The following is a 21,287-nucleotide window of genomic DNA, read 5'->3' as shown; positions in this document are numbered from 1 at the left end:
GGACACTTTAAAATTTTTTGTTGGGGCCTCAGGTCAAACACCTAACTATGAAAAGCCGGCCATGCTCTTCTAAAAAAAAGTGCCTTTGAGATTCCAAAAATTATTGACAAGAGCTATCAGAATCCCATGTTCAAATAAAGAAAACAGTTATCTGGGGCCCTAGTAACAAACCAAAGAATAACAACTAAAACTTTCAAAAGTCTTTTAGAGAAATATGAAAGGAGATTAGAAAGTTGGAAGAGTAAATTCTATCTCTATGAGGTAAAATTACCTTGTTCAAAGTAGTACCGGGACACCTTGCCCAATACCAAATGTGTATGTTTGGGCTCCCAAAAGAAAAAAAAAATAAAAAAACAAAACAAATGGATAAGTTATAAAAAAAAAATTCTTGTGGAGGAAAAAACAAAATAACAAGTCCTTTGCACTAACAAGCTGGAACTCCATCTATACACACAAATACCAAGGGGGATTAAGCCTTAAAAATGACAAAATTTAACCAATCAAATCTAATGAAGCTTGGCTAGAAGGTCCTAAAAGATAAGAACAATTTTTAGGTCCAAGTGGTCCAAGAGAAATATTTAAAAAACACCCCTTTCCTAGACCATGTAGCCTCCTAAAACAATTTCATGGGCCTAGAAACAGATTCCAAAACAAATAGAAAGCATTAAAAAAGGGGTTTGGTTGAATATTGGAAATGAAGCTTCTTGCAATTTCTATAAGGATAATTGGATAGATAATTAACCCATTTAGCACATCCTACACATTAAAATGAATCCCAAATTAATCTTGGCTCAGAAGTTAAGGACTTCATAATCCTAGAGACAAAAAAAATGGGATCAAGATAAATTAATTGGGATGATTCCTCCTCAAATTTTAGAAAAAATCTTGGCAATCCACATGTCTGGGTACATCGGGGTCGCTCACTATGAAATTAGCCTACAACTCCCTTAAGGCTATGTTTGGTTTGAAGGAAAAGGTAGGGAAAGACAAGGAAACCTATACAAGGTTTGTAAAGGTTTCCCCACCTTTCCCTTCCTTTTCCAACCTTTTCCTTCAAACCAAACACAACCTTAGTGAAAGCATTTTAGTAGATCCAATCTAGTTAAAACAAATCAAGCAACAAAGAAAGGTATGCTACTCAGTAAAGCTTAAGACTTTCCTCTGGCTATTAATAAAAAATAAATTGCCTACCAAAATTAAGCTCCTTGAAAGAGGTTTAAACATTCAAATTGATTGTCCCTTTTATGGAGAACCAGAAGATAAAGACCATATTCTGGCTAGATGTTTATGAAGGGATGAGAGATCCATCATATGGATGGCCGAACCCTACAGGAAGGTTGGGCAAAGTTTCAAAAATTTCTCTCTCTCCCATTTGGGAATCGCATTCCCTATTTTAGAAAACTTCATTTTCAAGGATCAATCTTGAACCAAATTGGACCAGATCTGAAACCAAAAGGGAGGAGAGGGATATACTTGATACGGAGTAGCAATAACTCCCAATGAAGGTGTTCACGCCCAAGGAGAAAACCAAAACTTGCTTCCATTGAAGATGACATAGTGAGGTGAAGCAGGATCAGCATGACGACTCTTCAGCAAGAATGGAGTAGAGGGCTAGTGAGCATGACTTCAGATTGCTTCTTCTACTAAGAAACAATATCAAGAACAATTCTTGATCACTCCCACAAGTGGAGATCGAACTGGGTAGGAGCGGCAAGAACAGGGAAGAACTCTGTAGTTCTCTATATCTTGTATGGTGGTTTTCATGTCCGCCTTGTTGTCTTATTTATAGCCTTAAAGAGGCAACCTCCTAATTTGATTAGGAATTTCCTTATCCAAATCTTTATTTGGATCTGGGCTCTTTAAGTGATAAGAATAATCCCTTATCTTATCTGCAGCTCAAGATCAGCTTAATCCTAATCAAATTAGGAGTTTCCTGATCCAAATCTTTATTTGGATCTGAACTCTTTAAGTGGATAAGATTTATCATCTTATCCTTATCTGTTGATCCAAATCCAGATCTACCACTATTTAATTAATCTAATTAACCCAGTTCAAAATTGGGCTTTAGGCCCATTAAGTTTATGTGCTCACTTAACCTCTTAACTTGTTGCCTAGTTGTCTCTCTTTGTATGGCGTGGGACCCAAACATTGATCTACACATTAGTCACATGGGTTCAGCCCAGCCTTTGTTACAAGGCCTGGCTGAATTCACTGTAGGAGACAGTGAACCCCTGAGTCCATCACTATGAGCTCTTAATGGGTCCAACATTTACACAAAATGGTCATTGGGTCCAACCACCTTATGAAAACCCAAGGACTGTGGGCAGATGCAAGGTTAGCCCATCAGGTATTACCCTCAATGGTCTTACACTTAACCTCTCAACCCATAATGATCAAACACTACCCAACAAGAAATGACCTCTCCCTCGGCTGCAAGGAACATTGTTGCACTCTCTACTCACATGGATCCCGGGAATTAAAACCTTTTTGCAAACATTTTAAAACCATAATATATATGCATATCTTTATATAAATATATTTTGCAAAAACAAATTTCAACGGTTGAAATCAACTACCGGCAGTTTAGGTTTCCATCAGAGAGAGTGCATCCCCCATCATTCACTTTGTTTGACAAAGGGGTTGATCCTGTCACTATGATCACCCACTCAGATGAATTCTCGAGTTGTCCCAACATACTCAGGTTTTGACCCTCTCTAAGGATCTCACTTATTGGCATATCAAAGATAGCTTGATCCGACACCTAGTGTAGTACCTTAATCGAGTCTAGGGGTCAGGTATAACATTTCAGTTTTGCCTATCTATCTCCAAGGTCCAAGGCAATACTAGAATTTTGGTCCGGTTTAGGGTTTCAAGAAAATCCACACTACATGTACCTTAGGTCTCACCCTAGCAGATGAGACAAGCCACCCCAACCAACTTGGCGGTACAACAGTGTCAATCTTGGCAGGATAAATCTCCCCAGATCTATCCAATGGCTGTGAAGATTTTAAACTAACACGAGTCTCATAAGTGTCCAGTTTAAGGGTATTACACAGAAACACACCATAATGACATGAATCAATTATGTATTTTATTCATTTACAATAAATTTCAAAAGATATATCAATCTGATTGGAGCTAAGGGCATAACTATTTAACAGTTTAGTAGCATATTAGGTGTGGAACTTAGTAGATAATCTGATACATAAATTGTTGGGTTAGGGGAGTTAAAAACTTATTGAGTGGTGGGAAAGAACAACCCTTGGAAATATAGACAGACAATTGCAATGGTTCTAGGAGAGAATATAGCTACAACTTTCTGATATCTTTGGGAAAGTCAGAATGAAAAAATATTTAAAAATAATTCTTTCTGTCCCCCTCAGATTGTGACAAAGGATTGGACCTGTGCAAAAGAGTATATGGAATCAATCAATCTTCTATTTCTCCAAAGAGAAAACCATACAAAGCTTTTAAATTGGATTAGGTGGGTCCCATCGACCTCAAATAGCCTAAAATTGAATTTTGATGCCTAAAAAAAATCCGAAGGGAGGAGCTCCTGTGGTGAGGGATGTAGAAGGTAGAGTTCTAAAGACAAGTTGGGACAAAATAGGTTCTACAACTATTTTAGTAGCTGAAATGCGGGCTGCCATAGAAGCCCACAAGTTAGATATCCAATTTCAAGATCTTTCCATCATCATCCAAGGATATTCCCTTCTGGTGATAAACATCCTCAAAGGTACCTCAAAAGTCCCCCGGCAATGTTCATTGCTTCTCCAAGAGTGTAGGAATTTGGTGCAAGTCTCTTCTTTAATCATCACGTATGGGTGCATCATAGAAAAGGAAATGCTGTTGCAGATTGGCTAGCCAACCACTGTGATCAATTAGAAGGCACTATCCAAAGTTCTTCCCCTTGGGATTTTATACTGGGAGGGTCCTCCCCCGCTGGTGCTAGTTTTCCTTGTATTATAAAAAAATGGCCGCGACTTCATAAATAGAGATTGGGCATACAAGGTCCTAAGTGGTTAGTTGGGAGTGCTTATTGGATAAATAAGTGCTTATGATTATTTAGTGAAAAATTGCTTGTTTCAAATGGGGGTAGTATAGGTATTTGCCCTTATCTTAAGAAAAAAATTACAGGAGAGATGAACATTCTCTTTTCAAGATTTGTCAGACACAACACGGTTTCCGATTCGATCCATTGGAAATGGGAAGATGACTTTGGCATCAGAGCCTTTTCCACTGCTGCAATGAGTTGCAATGGCGGTGATAAAACCGGAGAAGGGAAGAAGGGGGGGGAGAGAGAGGCTGAAGGTGGAGGGGGTTATTGTCACTATTGGTCAAGGATCGAGACAGCTAGGGCACCGTCCATTTACAGAGAGAAACCTTATCCCCGGTCTTAGTGCGCTTTGGTTTGAAACACTATAACTGTTGGGTGTGGGTCCAGCCCATATGGAGGGGCCCACCCCACCTTCATTTACTCCCTAAAGAAAAGGGAGCCGAATAGTGGGTTACCACATTATTCGGTTTTGGTTTTTTGGCGTCAAGTTAGTAACCACCAAATAGTGAAGAACGAAGAAGAAGAAAAAATTACAGAACCAAAAAAAGAAAGTTTTTTCTTGGTTCTTTAAGTTTTGTGAAGAAGAGGAAAAAGCTGGCTTCTGTTTTATTCAAGATCAGGTTCAGAGGTGCCTTTCAAGCTCGTTCTTAATGATATTAAGTGCTGGAGTTAAGAATCCCACTCCAGTTCAGATTTGGTGATTCTTCTTCATTTTTTTTACTTTTCAGTTCAGATTTACAGCAACTTGGTGAGATCTAAACTTATGTTTGTGTTGTATCCACCTTGCATTTGGTGATATTAATGCTACTCTTGTGAGCCAATGATTATTTCCTTGATGTTTGTAAGCCTCTAGTTGCAACTAGAGAAGACTATTGTACCCATTAATTTTTGAATTAGTGAAAGACTTTTACAGACCGTAGGTCCTGTGGTTTTTCCCCGAGTTTGGGATTTTCCACATAAAAATTCCGGTGTGCTATTGTGTGGTGATTGTTATCTGTTTTTCTATTACTTGGCTGAATTGTTTACTTGTTATTATTGTTGTTGGCAAACCCATTTTGACACACAAATTTGGGGGAAAGTTTCTTGCTGTCATAGGATTGGTTTTACATTCATTTCTACTACTATAATGTAACTTACCCAACAATGGTATCAGAGTCAGGTTGGCTGAAAATAATTGTTTGTGTTGATACAAATGGAGGAATCCTCGGGTGTTATGGTAAAATTGACTTCATCAAATTATGCCATTTGGAAACCCAAAATGGAGGACATTCTTTATTGCAAAGATATGTACCTACCCATAAGAGGTGATGAAGTAAATCCAAGTGACAAGTCAAGTGATGAATGGAGAATCATGCATAGAAAAACTGTAGGCCAAATCCAACAGTGGATCGACCACAGTATTTTTACCATGTTGCACAAGAAACTAGGGCTGATGTTTTATGGAAAAAATTAGAGTCTATGTATGAAAGGAAAACAAGTTTAAACAAGGCTGCCTTGATTAGAAAACTAGCACACTTGAAGTATAAAGATGGGAGTAATATGTCTGAACATTTGAGTGATTTTCAAGCTTTGATAAATCAATTGACTACTATGAAATTGAATTTGGATGATGAAGTGCAGGCCTTGTTATTACTTAGTTTTTGTCTGATAGTTGGGAAACCTTAGTGGTTTCAGTCAGTAATTTAGCCTCTAATGGTATAGTAATCATTGACACAGTCAAAGATGCTTTGATGAATGAAGAGTCCAAGAGGAAAGAACAAGGGACTTACTCAGAATCTCAAGCTCTTGTGATAGAAAAGAAAGAAAGATAGGGAAGAAGTAAGTGCAGAGGTCCCCGTAACAAATATGATAAATCCAGAGGAAGGTCCATGTCCAAGAAAAATATCATTTGTCATCACTGTAATAAATCGGGACATTACAAAAATGAATGCAGAGTCTAGAAAAAAGAGAACAAGCCAAAGGAAAAGGTGAAGGGAAGAAAGAAAAAAAAGATATTACAGCTGTTGCAGCCGAGGGTGATGTTGTTATTGTTTGTGATGATAATTATGTCAACTGTGCATGCCTAGATAGTGATTGGGTCATAGATTTGGGTGCTTCTTTTCATGTTACTCCCCATGGTGAATTTTTCACAACTTACACTACAGATGATTTTGGACATGTTCGTATGGGGAATGCTGTTACATCCAAGAGTGTTGGTATGTGAGACATTTGTCTAGATAGCAATACTGGTTGCAAATTAATTTTGAAGAATGTTAGACATGTTCCTAATATTTGCCTAAATCTGATTTCCACTTGCAGGTTAGATGATGAGGGTTATGCAAATACCTCTAGTGATGAAAAATGGAAGCTCAGTCGGGGTTCACTCATTGTGGCAAAGGGAAAGAAGCATAATACCCTTTATGTGATGCAAACAAGGTTGAGCAAAGGAGAGGTGAACGCAATTCATGATTCATTCATTGAGCTTTGGCACCGAAGGCTTGGACATTTGAGTGAAAAAGGGATTCAGATACTTTCTAGAGAAAATCTTCTTCTTGATGTGAAAGGTATGCCTCATGAAACATGTGTACATTGCTTAGCTGGCAAACAAAGTAGAGTTGCATTTCATAAATTTCCTCCATTTAGAAAGCCTCATATTTTAGATTTAGTTCACACTGATGTTTGTTACATGAAAGATAGATCTCTTGGTAGTGCATTATATTTTGTGACATTTATTGATGACCACTCCAGAAAAGTGTGAACATTTGCCTTGAAATCTAAGGATCAGGTGTTGGATGTTTTCAAGTATTTTCATGCCAAGGTTGAGAGAGAAACAAGGAATAAGTTGAAATGCATCCGAGCTAATAATGGTAGTGAATATAGGGGTCCTTTTGAAGAATATTATAGGATCCATGGTATTAGGCTTGAGAAAAGTGTTCTTAAGACTCCTCAACAAATGGAGTAGCAGAGAGAATGAACAGAACAATTACTAATAGAATCAGATGCATGCTCTCTCATGCTAAGTTACCCAAATCCTTTTGGGGTGAGGCTATGAGAACTGCAGTTGACCTCATCAACCTTTCTCCTTCAGTTCCTTTGAATGGAGATACTCCTGAAAGAATTTGGACAGGGAAAATCGTATCATACAGTCATTTGAAAGTGTTTGGCTGCAGGGCATTTGTTCATATTCCTAGAGATGAAAGATTCAAGTTTGATGACAAGGCTAAACAGTGCATCTTCTTAGGCTATGGGCACGAAGAGTTTGGGTATAGGTTATGGGATCCAGTGGACAAGAAAGTGATCAGAAGCAGAGATGTTGTATTTCTTGAGGATCAAACAATTGAAGATATAGAGAAAATTGATAAGCCAAAATTCTCTGTTGATGTTCCAATTAACTTAGATCTGGTTTTCCCACCTATAGTTGATGGTGATCACGGGGGAGCTGTACCAAATGAACAAGACGATACAGTTAGTGATGACACTCCTATAAATGAAAATATAGAGGAAGTTCAAAATGAGCATGTATCTCCAATTCCTTCACCACAGGTTCAGCTTAGAAGATTAACTAGAGAGAGAAGACCTTCCACTAGGTATCCTCCGCATAAGTATGTGATGCTGACAGATGGGGGAGAGCCAGAGACTTATCAAGAGGCTATGTCACATGATAAGAAATATGAGTGGTTGAAAGCAATGCAAGAGGAATTAAAATCCTTGCATGAGAATCACACCTATGATTTGGTGAAATTACCAAAGGGGAAAAGGGCACTCAAAAACAAATGGGTTTATAAATTGAAATCTGATGAGAGTGGCTCACAACTAAAATACAAGGCAAGGCTGGTTGTGAAGGGTTTCAATGAGAAAAAGGGTATTGACTTTGAAGAAATATTCTCTCCTGTGGTGAAAATGTCTTCTATTCGAGTTGTGCTTGGATTAGTTACAAGTCTAAATTTGGAAGTTGAACAGCTTGATGTGAAAACTACATTCCTTCGTGGTGATTTGGAAGAAGAAATCTATATGGAGCAACTGGAGGGATTCAAAGAAAAAGGAAAAGAACATTTGGTGTACAGATTAAAGAAAAGCTTGTATGGGTTGAAACAAGTACCAAGATAGTGGTACAACAAATTTGACTCCTTCATGGTTAATCATGGGTATACTAGGGCCACTTCATATCATTGTATATTTGTAAAGAAATTTTCTGATGGTGATTTTACTATTTTCTTGCTTTATGTTGATGATATGTTGGTAGTTGGACATGATTCTAACAAGATTGACAAGTTGAAAATTGAGCTTAGCAAGTCTTTTGCAATGAAGGACTTGGGACTAGTTAGACAGATTCTTGGTATGAAGATCTCTCGAGATAGACAGAATGGGAAGTTATGGTTATCTCAAGAAAAATATATTGAGAAGGTTCTTGAGAGGTTCAACATGAACAATGCAAAACCAATGACTACTCCACTGGCAGGTCATTTCAAGCTCAACACTAAACAATGTTCTACAAGTGAGAAAGACAAAGCTGAAATGAAGAAAGTGCCTTATGCTTTGGCAGTTGGCAGTTTAATGTATGCTATGGTGTGCACGAGGCCAGATATTGCTCATGCTGTTGGTATAGTTATTCGATTTCAGCTTTGGTATAGTCCAAAGAACATTGGACAACAGTAAAATGAATATTCAAGTATCTTAGAAATACTTCTCAGATATGCTTATGCTTCGGGAATGGTAAAGCCATGCTAGATTGGTACATTGATGCAGACATGGCTGGTGATGTTGATTCCCGAAAGTCCACTTTGGGATATTTAATGACTTTTGCAAGGGGAGCAATTTCATGGCCATCCAAACTTCAAAAGTGTGTTGCATTGTCTACTATAGAGGCTGAATACATTGCAGCTACAGAAGCCTATAAGGAGATCCTATGGTTGAAGAAGTTCTTACAAGAATTGGGCGTGAAGCAAGAAAGGTATACTCTCTATTGTGACAGTCAAAGTGCTATCCATCTCTCTAAAAATCCAACTTTCCACTCAAGATCCAAACATATTAATGTAAGGTACCACTGGATTCGGGATGTGTTGGATATAAAGTTTTTGAACATTGAGAAGATTCATATTAATGAGAATGGTGTAGACATGTTAACAAAGTCCTTGCCTGGAGACAAATTTGAATTCTACAAAGAAGTTGCGGGCTTGATGAAGCCCCCCATATGAGCTAGAGGGGGAGAATTGTTGAGTGTGGGTCCAGCCCATATGGAGGGGTCCACCCCACCTTCATTTACTTCCTAAAGAAAAGGGAGCCAAATAGTGGGTTACCACATTATTCGGTCATGGCTTTTTTTTGGTGGCGTCAAATTAGTAACCACCAAATAGAGAATAACGAAGAAGAAAAAAAATTACAGAACCAAAAAAGGAAAGTTTTTTCTTGGTTCTTTGAGTTTTGTGAAGAAGAGGAAAAAGGTGGCTCTTGTTCCATTCAAGATCAAGTTCAGAGGTGCCTTTCAAGCTCGTTCTTGATGATATTAAGTGCTGGAGTTAAGAATCCCACTCCAGTTCAGATTTGATGATTCTTCTTCCTTTTCTCTACTTCTCAGTTCAGATTTATAGCAACTTGGTGAGATCTAAACTTATGTTTGTGTCGTATCCACCTTGCATTTGGTGATGTTAATGTTGTTCTTGTGAGCCAATGATTATTTCTTTGATGTTTGTAAGCCTCTAGTTGCAACTAGAGAAGACTATTGTACCCATTAATTTCTGAATTAGTGAAAGACTTTTACGGACCGTAGGTCCCGTGGTTTTTCCCCGAGTTTGGGATTTTCCACGTAAAAATTCCGGTGTGCTATTGTGTGGTGATTGTTATATGTTTTTCTGTTACTTGGCTGAATTGTTTACTTGTTATTATTGTTGTTGGCAAACCCATTTTGACACACAAATTTGGGGGAAAGTTTCTTGCTGTCCTGGGATTGGTTTTACATTCATTTCTGCTACTATAGTGTAATTTACCCAACAATAACATCACCGTCCCGCTCTTGGTCTCGATGTCCTGAGTTCTATGAGGACAAGCGTTGCCATGTCTTCAGTGGTCCAATTGGCTCAGAGGTTGCCATGCGCATCGACCTGGAAGTGGAATTGAATGAGTGTTGCCATGTCATTGGGAGTAGAGTTCAGAATTGCTTCTACCGTTATCTTGAGTTTGGGATTTCGAAAGGTAGCACCATTGGCAACTGCAATGATAACGGAAACATCGACATCCTCACGAATAGGGTAATATTGGGTTTTAAAAAAAATTTATACTTTATATGGTGTCATATGTATATGGATTTTGATGGAACATTAACGGATGCTAACGGTAGGGGTATAGTTAGTCAATTGTCAAAAAACTTAGGAGGTACTCTAAGACAATATGTAAATAGTAAGGGTAGAGTTAGCCAATTAACTAAATAGTAAGGATAGTTTGAAAAATTTGTCCTTTTGAAAATTATAGTGTGAGCCACCAGTGTTTAGAAAATGCAATAAGGCCTTTTTTCAAAAAGCACTTTGAAAAAATGTCAAAATTTGGAGCTTATTCAAAATGACCTTTTTTCCTTAAAAAGTGTTGATTGAACCTTATTTTCCAAATGCAAACAAGTACTTATTGGTGTGATTTTGCCTAAAATAAATACTTTTTCCAATAAATGCTTAAAAATAGTCCCAAACAGAGGCTTATATTAGAGCCTAATTTTCAATAGAGCCTAAGTAGGGTAGATTAAACTGGGCTACTATTTTTTCGTTTGCAATCCCTATCTAGGTGTAAGTGAGTTGGTTATCATGGGTTTGGAGTCTGGGCCCTAACCATACGCCATACCACGGCCCAAGTCCAACTCCACTAGTCCTTCATGTTTTAACTTTTAAGGTAAAATACAAAATCTCTCCTGAAGTTTCTAACAATCATAAAAACCTCCTCTATAGTTTCATTTTAACAAACACCTTCCCTGAATTTTTGAAAAACTCAACAAAACTTCCCTTTTGTCATAGTCCCGAACAGAAAACATTAGATTGATGCATCAGTTTTTTCTAAATACCCATTATACCCTTTTATAAATTATTTTATATACAAAATTACTGAAGTAATCCCATTTTAACTCAACAAAAACCTCTTTTAATGATCATTTGAGTAATTTTACATATAAAATTACTGAAATATGTATTTTTGTTGAGTTAAAATGAGATTATTTCAGTAATTTTGTATATAAAATAATTTATAAAATGGTAGAATAGATATTTGGAAAAAACTAGTGCATCAATCTAACGTTTTCAGCCTGGGAGAGTGATGGAATGAAGGTTTTTATTGAATTTCTCAAAAGTTCAGGGGAGGTATTTATTAAAATGAAACTATAGGGGTGGTTTTTATGGTTGTCAAAAAATTCAGGGGAGGTTTTTGAATTATACCCTAACTTTTAAGATACAAAGGTCAAGAAATTCTCTCTTCCGGTTATCATACCCCTTCTGGATTCGAAAAGGCGGCAGATTTTTTTCTGCGAAATTTTGTATTTGAAAGAAGGCAAATCAATTCTCAAAATATTTCGCGGGTTTCTGTGTGTTCTCTGCAGCTCCTTTGTAATTCGTCTTTTAATCTCTAAACTTGGAAGAGAAGAAAGAGATCCGAAACCTCGCTGGGATTGTTCTGCGACGTTCAGATCGCTACGAACGAGGGAGATACGCGTTCGTTATTTATTTTTAACCATTTTCTAGGATTTGTTTCGTTGAATTTCGCTCACTTGACCGATTTCGACTGCAATTCTATAAGACCCATTTGAGGTACTTCTCAAACTATTTGAGTATTCGGTTATGAAATGATGTCAAAACTACGAACAGATGCGTGTGGATATAGATGTGAAAGGACGATGGAGCTGGTAGACAATTTGCTAAATTGTGAGTGACTGTGGAAGTGCCAATCTGGTGTGAGTGTTGCCTTCATTTAATCAATCTTAACATCCAAAGAAGTGGAATACCAAAAGAGAATCACTTTTTTTCTTTATTATTATTATTGTTAAGTTTGGTGCTCCTATCACTTTATAAGCTTTGTTGAATAGAGGCAGAAAGTTTTGGGTAGAAGCAGGAATTCTAGAAATTTATATTTAGTTAATTGGTCTATTCTAATCAAGCCCATATCCATAGGCAGATTGGTAATGAGATTGACGTAGTAACATATGTAAAATTAGAAGAATCAACTGTTGTGCCGTGTGCAGTGATCTAACAGGATGGCTTACATGTTCAGGTGACAGGTGATAGTCTACTTTGTTTGGGCATAAATATGGCTTTAGGTGGGCTCTGGCTCCTGAGCTAAGTGGCCCAACCTTTTAATGTAGGTTGGGTTTCGAGAGATTGACTGAACCAACTAGATAACCTTTTTATAATTTAGTTACTTCCTGTTGGACTAGGATCCTAAGGATTTATAGAGTCTTAAGAAACTGTGTTGTAAAAATAGTAAAGAGAGCAGATGGAACTTATCGGTACTCGCTTTCCAAACTGAAGTTGCAGTGATGTGAAATTGTTGTAGGAACTCGAAACTGAGAATTATAGGAAGATGGAGGGCTGAGTCGTGCCACTTGGTCACTCTCCTTAAAACCGTATTTGCCCCTTACGGTGCAGCTGAGTGATTGCAAACCGGTTGCCAAGATAAAACAGCTAACAGGCCACTGGTAGGCATGCACTCACTTACCAGACCTCCGCGAACCATAGAAGTTGATGCTCAGATTTCAAAGAAGACAAGGAGGGAAAACTTGTTCCGTAAAAAACTGGGTCGGCCAACACTCTTAGAGTGCTCCCAGACCTGAATGGACACAGATAGGAGACTCTTCGAACAGGTAGGCACAGGGAGGAAGAAGAGACATGAAAACAAAAAAAAATATATTTTGAAATTCGAACAGTCACCTGTTCGAGCAGACGCAAACACATTAAGTTCGAAATTCAAATTCAGTAAAAGGATAAAATGATTCGGTGCAATGCGTGCACCTACACCCACATCCTTGCCCCGGCCCGGCCCGGCTCGGCGTGCACGTGTGAAAAGCACCCCCAAACCCCCCTCACATGCATGGAATATCTATAGTGCTCTCCTCCCATGGGTCCCTATCCATAGAGAGAGCAAAGCTACAAATATACTCATAGGAGTCTTCCCATGCACTCAAGGGTGGGAAGAGGAAAAGACAAAAAACAAGAGGGAGAGGAGAGAGGTTCTTGTAAATTTGAATCTCCTTCCAACAAATTGATACAGCATTTTGCATGAGAATTGAGTTTCTTATGGCATTTTTGTCTTTCTTTATAAAGAGTCTCTATATTCCCTGGTTACACATGATGGGTGAAAGTTATAGTCTTGAAATTTCTACTATGTTAGAATGCAGAAAGTGTCCTTTTTAGCTTTTCCTTGGGAAGAAAATAGGAGCATAAATTGATTGTGCATAATGGTACTAGTTCAGTAGAATTACTGGTTCTTAACCTCCATCTCTCTAAGATTTTAGAGACTGGGGTTTGGAATGCTGTGATGAAGAGGAGTTGATAATAATCAGTGGCTTTGTTTCCCACTAGGCTTGGCTCTACCATGAAAACTGCTAGGCAGCAAAAGAAAACAGGTGAGGCTTCTGCAAAGAGCAAAGCAAGTGCAGACCTTAGTTGCAAGAGAACTAAAACATCTGCCAAGAGAACTGGACAGTGGCAAAAAGCAACAAGTAATATGTATCATCTAATTGTTATTGTTCTTTGTATTTTTCGTCACTTGGTAAGGTTTCCTTGAAATTTTCTCTTTGATGTATAATAGTTCTCCCAGTCCTAGTCAGAGTATTGTTTGCTTAATTATAGAGTCATTTAGGAGCTTGTATAAAATTTATAGGATGCATTCAGTTAGCCCATATCTTGGTTTGACTGAATCTTACATAGTTTACTTCTTAATTTTGCATGGTGTTTCTTCTAGGGAAAACTGATACTAGCTTGCATGAAAAAGATGAGCATCCTGTGCCTTCTACACCTCAAGAAAATTTTCAGCAGCTCCCAGTGAAAGAAATAGGTCATTCAAAAGCAAGTGATAATATGACTACAGTTCAGATTGAGCTTGGACAAATGCTTCAACCTTCTAGAAAGATGAAGCTACAGCTTTTTCCCATAGATGAAGGTACTCGCATTGGATTGGAGAAGGTATAGTTAAGAAACTAAGCATTTGATCAGCTAGACATTTTTAATTTTTCATGATAGGTTCATGAAGCATAATTCTTTTATTCTTATATGCTTCATAGGATGGTCATAATCCATACTTGGAGCTCACTCTAAGCTCTAGAAAGAAGGTAGGTTCAGTATTGAAGCATCTCCATAACAAGTGGGACACTTCAACTGTTGCGATGGGTGAGCTTGTGCTTTTTCCCTATAATGTTCGGTTGGAAAATCTTGCTGGTTATAGAAGATGGACAGTGAAAGATGGTGATACAAGTTCAGCAGATGTATATGAAGCCATTGGAAGACCTGCTATTTTCCGTTTAAGGTCTGAACTCTGAAGCATAGTTTAATTCCAATTTCTGGCCATTAAAAATTTACTCAGCTTAATTTGCTAACAAGGACCTTTCTTTCAAACAGATATGGATGGTTCTCTGATCTAGAATCTAAAACTCTTCAGACACCTTTTACATCAAGTGATGTTTTGCAATCTGAAGATGTACAAAAACATTGCAGTGGAATAATTGGTACTATGAATAGACATAAGCAACCATCTGAGGTAAGTGGCTTAGACCAAAAACCATGTCCTGTCCGTAATCCACTGAAATCCACTAAATAGGACTATGAATGAGCGTACTCCATTGCATACAGAAACTGAACTTAATTATTATTTTGTTATTTATATATTGATACCTTTTTGGTTTATGCTCTTTTTTCTGTATGTAGGATAATTTGAGAACAAGCAATGGGACTATGCTATCCTCGCTAGCTTGGGCTGACAGTTTAACTAATATAAGCATTGGAGGTCTTCTGTCAGAAGCCTCTCTGCAGGGGAATATTAATCAATGCGATCCAGTGCCAACTGCAAATCAATCATCCTTGCAGCAGCTTCCATTTAGCTCTGATTCATTTGATGCTGCTATAGCTGCTCATATATATAGTCGTCATCAAGGACCAACACCACCTTCCCTTCTATCACACTCATCAATTTTGGATGCAGAGGAAACATGCCATGCATTTTCATTTCAAAAATTCTCGTTGTCTGGCAAAGAGATCGTGTCTTCATCTATAAGTGGTTCTTCCAGGGGTTGCAGTCAGGATGCATGTTCCAAGTCATTCAAATTTCCCAATTTTGTTGAGGTATGCTCTCTCGTTGATTCATTTATTATTGATATTACTATTATTGCAACTAGGGAATAGTTGTACTTGAATAATTGTATAGGCTCAATTGAATTGCTTTCAAGCGATTGTATTAAATTGCAACAGAGATTCTGTTTATCCATGAAACAGAAAATTCTGTTTTGAGTGACCAAAATTCAGATTCCGATTTTGCTTGAGTTTTGGTCACTCAAATTTTGGTTGTTTATTTTGTTATGATTAAGTTGTTTGACTCTGGGGTTTGTTTGGTTTTTAGTCAGAATCTGAATCAGAATCAGTTGGAATGGATTCTCATTCCTAAGGGAGGGCTAGGGAATGGCCATTCCACTAGGAATGGGAATGGGATTCTGGTTCTGATTCCACTAGGACCATTCTGATTCTGATTCTAGATCCCTATTCCAGAACCAAACAGAGCCTTAGTGTATAGAAGATGATCAGCTTATTTTACTTTGTTCTCTTCTCTACTACATCTTTATGGAGAATCTTTTGGTCCTTGAATGAAGATTAAGATGGTATTTGGTTTGCTAAGGAATGGCCATCTCATTAGGAGTGGGAATGTGATTCCAGTTCTGATTCCACTAGGATCATTCTGATTCCGATTCTAGACCCCTATTCCAACGAACCAAATGGAGCCTTAGTATATAGAAGATAATCAGCTTATTTTACTTTGTTCTCTTCTCTACATCTTTATGGAGAATCTTTTGGTTCTTGAATGAAGATGAAGATGGAATTTTTCCAGAGCAACAATGCCAGCTTAGTGCCAAGTAGGCATTTAACAGAAAAGTGGCCCATTTATTGTTTGGTTGAGTTGTTTAATTGATAAACGTTTCTGTTGGGTTACATGAGAGCCTTTTATCAGAAAAATGTCAGATCTATGGGCGATCTTTTTACTGTTTGACACGTGTGGTGCCTAGTGATGTTGAGTTGTATGTAAATATTTGAAGGCAAATTTTTCTTGTTTTTCGAAGCAACTTTGTACAAAATGTTTATCGGATAAATGCCATTGATACAAAACAACTCCTAAATGTATGATACATATTTGGTAGAGGTTATAAACGGAAAATTGAGTACAGGACTCACCACTACTTTGGTCTGGACCTGGTAGATTTTAAGAAGGGAATATCAACACAATGGAATGAGTGAATGTCCCTAGTCATCCGATGTCTTAACCTTTGTACCTTATCTTTATCATTTGTATTCAGATTATACTGATTTCACATACCATAAAATGCAAAATTTCACATATTGGAAATTTTCTGTTGCTATGATACTGATCAAGGTTCAAAGTATCGATACTTAAGGTGTATCGGCCTGAATTGGTGCTTTTTTTGTGTTTTTTTTTTTTTTTCGAATCTGGTTCAGAGGGGTTGGTTTAAGGCCCATCCACCCTCTGAACCATGGTCTGACCCAAAACACTCAAGATAGGGGCATATCAGAAAGGCCACGATACGATACGTATCAGCCTGTGCTGATATGTAACGATATTTTGAACCTTGATACTGATTTTGAAAACTAGAAAAAATAAGCTTCCAAAATTTGGAAATAAGTTACCATCTCAGCGGCCCCCATTTTTTATTTATTTTTATTATCCATTTCTGACATATGTGTAATTCACACTTGAAAATGAAAACAGACAACAAAGAAGAATGGGTTTCCACCATTCTTAAAATAGTGAAAACACATTTCTTGAGAAAACTATCTAATGGGAATGATCACATTGGTGAGCACCACTGAGCTTGATGATATGCTTCTGCAGGTGGGAGTGAAAACTGGAAACACACAAGATCAGACTCAAGAACCTAAAGCAGATACACGGCCCCAGACACAAGGAGCAGATAATGGTGAAAACAGCCTTGGGATGTCAGATATCAATCGGGTATTTGAACCTTTTCCTTATATTCCCTTCATTTTTTTAGTAGCTAATCAACTCATATTTAACAAATAGTTTCTGATTGCTTTTTAATAACCTAATGCAGACTGATTCTTTGTGGTCTCTAGACCTAAGCTTGTCATCGTCCCGGCAGATTATTAAAGGAGATAGTGTTAGCCTTGGTGGTTTGTTATCCAACAGTCTAGATGCATTTCAAAGCCGTTCATTCTTTCTAAGAGACGAAATGGTTCCTCCCACTTGAGAAGAAACAAGACAGGCTATCTCATGAAAAATCAATTATTCTGATGCGTTAAGTGTTTACAGAGCATATGACATTGTTATTTTTTCATTCAGACATTATTAAGCTTTTGTAGCACATTATTTGCAGGCGGTCCAATAAATCAAGGGAAAAAATCACTATTTGTTAACTTTTCACTGTTATTATTATACACAATGACCAACAATTCAAACAATTAAAATTTCAATTGGTTACTGTTTCAACCTGAATGAATCTGTCTCCCTCAGTCCCTCTTCAAAGGAGTTAGAGAAGCAGAGATCTAAGTTTTTTTGCTCACTGGTTTGCTTACAGTTCAATTTCATTTGAACTGTTGCAAGTATGGGAGTGCAAATTCTGATTTATTGTGTGTGTGTTGTTTGAGAAAATGTCAATGTAATTTATATAATAGCAATAGGTGGCACTTGTTGACATTTCAATTTGATATTTGAGTTGTTTTTGTTATTTATGTAGGTATGCATGTTATTTGGGCTTTTTAATTGGCTTAAGCTCAATAGGCTTAAAGTGCATTAAAAATAGGATCAAGTTGCCAAATCGGTTTGGTTCTAATCTATATATATACTAAAGTAGTTGGTGCCATGTCATATGGCCTTTGCTTTCTCCCTTACCCCAAGAGAGAACTCTCAACCCCCATTTCATATAGTCTTTTTTGTTCTCTCACGAAGCCATGACATCAGTGTCTTCTCCCTCCCTCATTTCAACATCTTAGCATGCTTTCCTTAATGTTTATCACTTTGGATATCCACTCCTAAAACTGCTCCTAAAATCCCTTTCTACCAAAATCTAATCTAATATAGTCAAGTAGCACCACTATCCGGTCTAGTCCCTACTTTTTCCTAAATTATCTATAATTCTTATTTAAAATAACTAAATTTTAAGTAGTTAAAATAACGAAATTATATAATAAACTTAAAAATTTTATTGCCAGTAGAAAAATTATTATAATATATTTCATAATATTTGAATTAATAATGAAATATGTAATAATAGTATAATTTTTAATTTTACGGATTATGAAATTCAATAAGTAATGTTTAAATAACTAAATAATAATATTACTTAAATAATTAAATAATATTGTAAATAACTAATTTTTAAATATAAAAAAATTAATAACTAAATCATATTTTAAATATTATTTAAAGAACAAGTAAAATTGATAAAATAACAAAATTATGTAATAACTTTAAAAAGTTTATCTAAAACACAAAATATAATTGTAATAGATTTAATAATATTTGATAATAAGAATATAAAATATAAATAATTTAAAAATTTTAAATATTATTGAAATAATGAAAATATATTAAATTATTTAGAGGTATTGAAGCTTTCGAATAACAAAAATAGGTAATAATTTTCAAAAAAATGTTTTTAATAGATATTAAAAAATAGAATAATAATTAAAGTTATTAATGTACTAATAATAAAAACATTATTGCAATTACATCAATTAATAACTATAGAAAATAACTTTCAGAAAATTTGATATTTATTAATAATAATTTTAAAATCTTAGTTTATATTTATTATATATTTAAATATACTAAAATTTATATTTGTTGTATTTTTAGTAATTGTTTATTTTACTTTTTGATAAATATATTTTTAATAGTTATGTATAAATCTATTTTTGTTTTGTTATTTAATATAAAATTTTCAATAATTATTGGAGATTAAACTATTGTTATTTATTAGAGATTAGACTATTAGTTAAGATGAAATTAGCAGTGTTCACAGGATGGTTTAGTTTAGTTGTAGGTTGTTTGGCCAACCAAATTGACCTAGTCGGGTCGAGAAGTTGGTCATGCGAAACCAACTGACCATTAGTGAAAACTAGGAATTCGGGTTATATCGGTTTGGTTAGTTGGTTCAAAAGATTTAAACTTAAAAAATTAAATTTAAAAAATATAGTGGTATTATTAAAAAATGAAGAAAAAATTTGGAAGGGACTTTTACATAAAATTAACAAAATTTGTTAAATTGGAAAAATCAAATACATTTCAAAATAAATTGCAAAAACATATAGTGGGAAGAAAAAAGTCTTTACTAGGACCAAATTGCAAAAGCCCTCAATCTCTGATAGCCTACACCTCTCCCCTAATCTCTGATCTATCTCTCCCATAAGCAAATCTACTTCATGCCTCTGTTGGCATCTCAGTCTAAAAGAACGAAAGCAAAAGGGGAGTTTGTGCCATTTTTCCATGCCTTAGATGGTTCTTAGCTTGTCTTTGTATGCTCAAAGGACCGTTTTCTTTGAAATAATATGTTTCGCTGTTGAGGGTGTTCTTTCTTTCTATTTGTGTGTTTGTTGTTTCTAACTTCTTAATGGAATATAAATCCCACACCACCTTGTATTGACAGAGGTTTCATCTGACATGAATTCATTGGTAAAATTCACCTTTGTTAGATTCTACTTCTAGCATAAATTTTTGCAAAAATCATGGAAATGGTGTCAATACAGGTCAAACAAATCGCTAAAACTTCGGTAAAAGCAATCACTTAACTTATGCATTATTGTGTGGAAAAAAATTCAGGCACTCAGTTAACAACTTAACAACAAGCAGTGCTTCAAAGGGAAAAACATTTAGGCATCATCTAGTAACAAACAGACTAGATGGTGTTTTACAAGCTAATATTGGATGGTTGCTTGTAGTTTCGAATCATCAATTACAGTTGCAAATATCTATCACTTAGGTGACAAAATAGTATTTACACTCTCAAATTCATCTAAAACTCAACAATCCACAAGGTTTTATATGATTCTCACAATTGTACAAACCACTAGGTATAGTGGAGACTAGATGGTGTTTTACAGACTTAGAAACCATTCGACATTACACAGGTTGGATGGTTGCTTACAATTTTGAGTCATCAATTATTGTTACAATCATCAATTACACATGTGATTTAACACACTCAAATTCCTTTAAAACCAAGTAGACCACATGGTTATATATGATTCTTATAGGTGCACAAACCATCCAGTATAGGGAAGACCGGATAGTGTACTACGTACTTAAAAACCATATGATATTGAAAAGATGGGATGATTGCTTACAAATTTGAAACATCATTTATAGTCACAAACATCTATCCCCTAGATGGTCTAGTTACACCATTAAATGCACATAGAACCCAATAGACCACAAGGTTTTGTATGATTCTCATAAGTGTATAGACCATCTGGTATAGTGGAGATCAGATGATGTTTTACAGATTTAGAAACCATTCGACATTACACAGGTCGGATGGTGTTTCAAAATATTAGTGCAGTTGTAGGATTGAGGTGTAAAGCTAGGTCGAGGAGTGGTCTCTTTGAAAGACAAAGAAGAGCCTTCAAGGAAGACCAAAGCCTTTTGGTAATGGATTAGGAAATGTGGAAGTATCGGTTGCAAAATGCTCAAGATTCAATGATGTCTAACACGAGGAGGACCCTCTATTTATGGAGAAAGTCCCGAGATCCTAAAAGGTAGGAGACGAGGATATTTGCTCCGTACCGGGGTAGGGAATATTTGACTCGTTGGCAATTACTGGATACGCTACTGGGGTATCACCACATGTCTTATGAAGATATTCTCAAGGATCAACTTTCCTTATCCTCGAGATCCCTCATTACTCACATGTACTACTACCCTTTTGTGCGCAATGACTAATCCCGTGTGGTGATGATGATGTCATCATCTGAAAGTCGGTATTTTGTTAATGCCTCGTGGAAATTCGCAAAGTGTTTCTTTGTCATGGGCTTGAGTGTGTTTGGGCACACAC

At 36.4% G+C, this 21,287-nt stretch overlaps 1 protein-coding gene across 4 annotated transcripts; it reads left to right on the top strand.

The window, feature by feature from the left end:
- Positions 1-11,498: 11,498 nt before the first annotated feature.
- LOC104605600 (TSL-kinase interacting protein 1-like) lies at positions 11,499-17,652 on the top strand. 4 transcript variants are annotated; one of them, XM_088889301.1, is made up of 9 exons: positions 11,499-11,814; positions 11,872-11,928; positions 13,582-13,721; positions 13,964-14,184; positions 14,283-14,524; positions 14,617-14,755; positions 14,923-15,336; positions 17,111-17,230; positions 17,331-17,652. In XM_088889301.1, the coding sequence occupies exons 3-9, from the start codon at positions 13,595-13,597 to the stop codon at positions 17,484-17,486; spliced, it is 1,419 nt and encodes a 472-aa protein (XP_088745427.1). In that variant the 5' UTR covers positions 11,499-11,814; positions 11,872-11,928; positions 13,582-13,594; the 3' UTR covers positions 17,487-17,652. The 4 variants fall into 4 exon arrangements, with proteins under 4 accessions (XP_088745427.1, XP_088745426.1, XP_088745429.1 ...); XM_088889300.1 differs by lacking the exon at positions 11,872-11,928; XM_088889303.1 differs by lacking the exons at positions 11,872-11,928; positions 13,582-13,721.
- Positions 17,653-21,287: the final 3,635 nt, after the last annotated feature.

This window comes from Nelumbo nucifera, chromosome 1 (genome assembly GCF_055504915.1).
Source record: "Nelumbo nucifera cultivar China Antique chromosome 1, China Antique-T2T, whole genome shotgun sequence".
Lineage (NCBI taxonomy): Eukaryota > Viridiplantae > Streptophyta > Magnoliopsida > Proteales > Nelumbonaceae > Nelumbo > Nelumbo nucifera.
Note: the sequence above shows the minus strand (reverse complement) of the source record. Positions and strands in the feature narration are given on the sequence as shown.